The sequence below is a fragment of the Hyla sarda genome, chromosome 1 (assembly GCF_029499605.1).
Source record: "Hyla sarda isolate aHylSar1 chromosome 1, aHylSar1.hap1, whole genome shotgun sequence".
Taxonomy (NCBI): Eukaryota; Metazoa; Chordata; class Amphibia; order Anura; family Hylidae; genus Hyla; species Hyla sarda.
The window spans coordinates 602,826,362-602,832,361 of NC_079189.1; the positions used below are offsets into that span (position 1 = coordinate 602,826,362).

The 6,000-nt window shown below is 50.6% G+C and overlaps 2 protein-coding genes across 3 annotated transcripts in view; both read left to right on the forward strand.

The window, feature by feature from the left end:
- The window catches only part of LOC130296845 (gastrula zinc finger protein XlCGF57.1-like), a 37,752-nt gene that overhangs the window by 10,529 nt on the left and 21,223 nt on the right, over nt 1-6,000 (forward strand). For both annotated transcript variants that reach the window (XM_056548859.1, XM_056548852.1), the window contains exons 2-3: nt 5,015-5,154; nt 5,283-5,462. In XM_056548859.1, the coding sequence (XP_056404834.1) occupies nt 5,077-5,154; nt 5,283-5,462 (258 nt within the window). In that variant the 5' untranslated portion in view covers nt 5,015-5,076. The remainder of the gene's footprint in view (nt 1-5,014; nt 5,155-5,282; nt 5,463-6,000) is intronic.
- Nucleotides 4,785-6,000, forward strand: part of LOC130295636 (zinc finger protein 850-like) — a 121,705-nt gene continuing 120,489 nt past the window's right edge. The window contains exon 1 of the mRNA XM_056546600.1: nt 4,785-4,818. The gene's annotated coding sequence lies outside the window, so the exon portion shown is untranslated. The remainder of the gene's footprint in view (nt 4,819-6,000) is intronic.

Sequence of the window (6,000 nt, forward strand, 5' to 3'; positions counted from 1 at the left end):
CCACAGGGAGAGAGGACTGGGGAATCCGTAGAGGCTGCCCAGATCCCAAGCACTGCTGTAGGCAGCAGGGGGGGGGGGGGGTCTAGAGCTTCACTGGGGAGAGCAGGGGTTAAAGAAGGCTCCCTAGTATCCCCTGAAGCACCTTCAGTGGAGGCAGGGACCTCCCCTCTCACTAATGCTGCCCAAGATGGTGGGGTGCAGCCCAGGGAGGAGGTAGGCAAAGGGCTAGCCGTTGCTGGATGAGAGAGGCTATCCAGGTGGGAGACCTTGTCTTCAAGAGCCCTTGAAGATGCACTCACCGGACAACTCTGCAGGCCAGCAGGGGAATCCTAAGCACTGCCCAGGTACTGAGTGGCCCCAAGGCCTGCTGGGGAGGAGAAGGCCACAGCTGCAGAAAGCGGCCTCACAGGAAGCGTCGCCGGAGGTCCCTGGGACGCCGGCGTGGAGTGTTGCCTCTGGTGTCCCTGTTGCAGGGTTACAGGGGAGCCAGAAGAGATTTCGGGCACTTGCACGGCTTGCGACAGCGCAGCGCCCACTGACCAGGAGCGGAGTCTCCTTACAGGAACATCGGGAGTTGGCGGGAGGCCCGAGGCCGCAGCAAGAACAGCCCGCAGGTAGTGGGCTATTGAGCCCAGGGAGAAAGCAGCTTGCGGGCATGCAGGTGTTTTCAGCCGGCAGCGAGTATGCCTCCCCATGAAAGAGCGGGAGGTCACGGCTGATTATAGCTTATATTAGCCTCGGGGAGCGGGAACCGATGAGCTATGCGGCCATCTCTCTTCGGGGCCAAGCTCCCTTAGCTCGTCTCTTTTTTGTTATCTCCAGCTGGACATGGCTTAAATTGTCTGTATCACCTTTCTCTATTCCTACGCCCCAAGTAGGTTGTTGGTAGATGTATAAACCTTGGTCCATCCCGCCCTCTTCCCGGTGGTATTCCGCCCTCATCCTTGTGACTCCGCTCTTATAATGGCATCACTTAAAGGGGTATTCCAGGATTTTTTTTTATTTGACTATGCTACAGGGGCTGTAAAGTTAGTGTAGTTCATAATATAGTAAGGAAAGGCAGGTACCAGCGCTGTATAATCTTCAGATTTATTGGAGGTTAAAACACAGAGCAGGATAAGAACACATACCGGCACACGGAAATAGCAGTGACGCGTTTCTGGTCACTTGACCCTTCGTCAGACTGATGCAAGGTGAATGAAACACACGTATTTATGCGGCGATTCACAGGTGAGGCCAAGTAATTGCTGAAAAAAGAAACTTCATAATCTCTTGTCCTAATGCAGTTAAGTACACCTTACATTCCACATAAAAGTACGGAAACATAGTACATAGGACATGAAACGAAACAACACCACTACAAACTATAATTGCTTTATACATCAAAAATAGAAAAACATTTTTGGAAAAGGGACACTCTAGTACACTCTTGTTTTCAGCGCTGAAGGGCATCAAGCTGTCCCTGCATATGCACCAGCTGTGTGATGCCTGGCGTCTCCTCCATCTCACTGGTCGCTACTATTCCTTTTATTTGCATGCAAGGGTAGTGTACTCTAGACTCGATTATGTCCTGGTCTTCCATCACCTGCTCCCCTCTCTTATCTCTGGGACGATTGACCTAATGGTTTACTCAGACCATGCCCCGTTTTTTCTTCAGCTCCCTGCACTTCCCAAAAGGGAATCTACCTGGTGTCTGAACGAGACGCTTTTGTTAGATCCCCTCTGTTTATCCGACCTTAATGCAGCGATCCCTACCTTCTCACTCACGCACGCCTCTGACACCACTCTGCTGCAGACTCAGTGGGAGGCACTGAAATGTGTCCTTCGGGGGGGGGAGGTCCTGATCCAGCACGGCGCCAAACATAAAAGAGAAGTGTCCCATAAGCTTTCTGCCCAATGGTCTCAATTGCACGGCCTGGAAACCCGTCATAAACAGACGCTCGCTAAGGATGACCTCCGGGACCTCCTCAGGGTGCAGAAGGAGATCCAGGTTCTTATTGATAAACACAATAGGTTCCGTCAACAGTTCTCTGCATCCCATTATGAGTGGGGCAATAAAGCAGGAAGGTTGTTGGCTAGAGCCCTAAGGGATAACAGAACTGTTCTCTTTGTCCCATCGATCAAAGACTCCCAGGGTCACCTGGAGCACCTCACCTCCCATATACTCACCTTTTAAACTATACTGGCCTATATGATCTAACTGGCGTGGGCAGCGTCCCTACCCCCTCCTTACAGACCATCCTTTCCGGACCCCCTTGTCACCTACTATCCTTGCAGACCTTGAGAACCCCTTCATGGTAGAAGAATTAGATTTGGCCATCTCCTCCTCCCCCTCGGGTAAGTCATGGGGACCTGATGGTTACACTGCCCTATTCTATAAACTGCTTAAATCAGACCTCTCTCCTTTCCTCTTGTCTGCTTTCAACACTATCTCCCCCTCTTCAGGTTTCCTGGACTCCTTTCTGGCCGCATATATCACGGTAATCCCTAAAGAAGGCAAGGATCCCAGCCTCTGTCATAGCTGCCGTCCCATTTCGCTCCTTAAAGGGTTACTCTGCTCCCCAGCGTCCGGAACACTGAGTTCCGAACGCTGTGTGCGGGCGTCCGTGTTCAACTCCGCCCCCTCTTGATGTCACCGCCTGCCCCCTCAATGAAAGTCTATGGGAAAGGGGCGTGATGTCACGGGGGTGGGCGTGAACACGGAAGCCCGCACCCAGCATTCAGAATTCATTGTTCCGGACGCTGGGTAGCAGAGTAACCCTTTAATGTGGACGCTTAGCTTTATGCAAAACTGATAGCATTGCGCCTCACACCCACCTGGTGTCCCTGGTCCACCCAGATCAAGTGGGCTTTGTCCCTTCTAGGGAGGCCCACAACAACACCTTGAAAACATTCTCCCTTATTCACCATGCCCAAACAACGAAGTACCCGTGTATGGTATTATCACTAGATGCCGAAAAGGCCTTTGATCATATGGGCTGGGACTTTATGAGGGGTGCTGGGGCAGTTGAGCCTTGGCCCATTGACCCTTAGCCGTATCATGGCCTTATATCATAACCCCTCCAATAGTATTCATAGCTCCCTCTCAGCGCCTTTGTCCATTTGCAATGGCACTCGACAGGGATGCCCTCTCACAGCCCCCCCAACTCTATATCCTGGTGATGGAACATTTGCTGCAAGCTATAAGACTTGAACATAACATTCAGGGTATACCGGTGAGGGACCTTCATTTTAAATGTTCTACGTTTGCAGACGATCTTCTCCTTTATATTTCCTCTCCGGAGAGGTCGCTCCCTGCCCTTTTGTCCGTGCTAGGGGACTTTAGTGCATTGAGCAACTATAAAATCAATTTCTCCAAAAGTGTTGCTATAAATGTCTACCTTGACTCTGCCCTAGCCCATAGGTTACAGGGGCTGTAACCTTTCTCTTGGCACTCCTCTTCTTTCCATTACCTGGGTGTGACTATTCCTAGAGACCTTTCCCAGGTCGTTGACTTAACCCCTTAAGGACACAGGGCGTATCCATATGCCCCCGTTTCCAAGTCCTTAAGGACACAGGGCGTATGGATACGCCCTGCGCATTCCCGTCCCCCGCTGCTAGCTGGAGGGGAGCCGGATGCCTGCTGAAATCGTTCAGCAGGCATCCCGGCATATCGCCCAAGGGGGGTCATAATGACCCCCGATGTCGGCGATCGCAGCGCACCGCTCGTCAATTCAGACGAGCGATGTGCTGCGATTCCGTTCCCCGCCGCTCGCCGGGCGGGGATCGGAGCCGGATGTCTGCTGATTTCAATAAGCAGACATCCCTGCAGTGTGCCGGAGAAGGTCCGGAGGACCTCCTATACCGGCGATCGCTGCAGGGAGCCGGGGACTACTTACCTGCGTTCTGCAGCGGTTCCGGGTCATCAGGGTCACGTGTACATTACACATATACAGCTCTACTGTGTACACATACAGCTCAGCTACATGTACATTACACATATACAGCTCTACTGTGTACACATACAGCTCAGCTACATTACACATATACAGCTCTACTGTGTACACATACAGCTCAGCTACATTACACATATACAGCTCTACTGTGTACACATACAGCTCAGCTACATGCACATTACACATATACAGCTCTACTGTGTACACATACAGCTCAGCTACATGCACATTACACATATACAGCTCTACTGTGTACACATACAGCTCAGCTACATGTACATTACACATATACAGCTCTACTGTGTACACATACAGCTCAGCTACATTACACATATACAGCTCTACTGTGTACACATACAGCTCAGCTACATGTACGTTACACATATACAGCTCTACTGTGTGCACATACAGCTCAGCTACATGTACATTACACATATACAGCTCTACTGTGTACACATACAGCTCAGCTACATGCACATTACACATATACAGCTCTACTGTGTACACATACAGCTCAGCTACATGTACATTACACATATACAGCACTACTGTGTACACATACAGCTCAGCTACATGCACATTACACATATACAGCTCTACTGTGTACACATACAGCTCAGCTACATGCACATTACACACAGCTCTGCTGCAGACATATATAACATACACAGCTCTGCACCACGCACATCACACACACACAGCTCTGCTGCATACACATAACTTCAGCTCATCCAGCAGCGATCACAACCAGCACAGCAGAGTCCTGCATACACTGAGCAGATGAGCCTAGAGCAGCAGCCCCTGATCATGTGACTCCTCCTCCTCTTTCTCCATGTGACTGATCACATGACTGTGACATCATGGCAGGTGGTGTAAGCACAGGGTAAGTACACGGCTCTGTACAGTCTGCGGTGGAGGTATGTGTGAGGTCATCAGGAGGGGTGGGGGTGGGGGAGGGGACAACATTATTAACCCCTTCAGGACCGGCCCTTTATCTCCCTATTGACCATCACATGACCCAGAACTTTTTCATGCTTTTTTTTTATCTTCTTTGTTTTGTCTCCTCTTCTTCCCTTCAGGTTTCTCCAACCCAGGATCCTCTGCTGATATCTTCTATATAAGAGAAGTTTCCTGATCAACCATGGAGAGAGACAGGAACAAGATGGCCGACAGGATAATAGACCTCACCCTACAGATACTCTTCCGGCTTACTGGAGAGGTGAGGGATTCTGGGAGTGATGTCACATGACCTCATTCTTATCTATGTAATAACAGATGGATATGACTGGAGAGGTGAGGGATTCTGGGAATGTATGTAGTGATATTAATGTGTCTCTCCATACACAGGATTACACAGTAGTGAAGAAGTCCTCTAGTGGGCGCTGTCGGGCCCCTGTGTGTGAAGGATGGGGAAGAACCCTGAGCCCAATCCCGGGGCCCCCACCTCACTCCCTGATACATGAGGAAATGGATGAACAGAAGATCCTAGAACTGATCAACAAGATGATGGAGCTGCTGACTGGAGAGGTGACCCTGCTGGGAATGCTGGGACATTATACAGTAATGGAGGGTCTGGTGCTGACTGGAGAGGTGACCCTGCTGGGACATTATACAGTAATGGAGGGGTCTGGTGATGACTGGAGAGGTGACACTGCTGGGACATTATACAGTAATGGAGGGGTCTGGTGGTGACTGGAGAGGTGACACTGCTGGGAATGCTGGGACATTATACAGTAATGGAGGGGTCTGGTGATGACTGGAGAGGTGACACTGCTGGGACATTATACAGTAATGGAGGGGTCTGGTGATGACTGGAGAGGTGACACTGCTGGGAATGCTGGGACATTATACAGTAATGGAGGGGTCTGGTGATGACTGGAGAGGTGACACTGCTGGGAATGCTGGGACATTATACAGTAATGGAGGGGTCTGGTGATGACTGGAGAGGTGACACTGCTGGGAATGCTGGGACATTATACAGTAATGGAGGGGTCTGGTGATGACTGGAGAGGTGACACTGCTGGGAATGCTGGGACATTATACAGTAACACCACTGGAGGGGTCG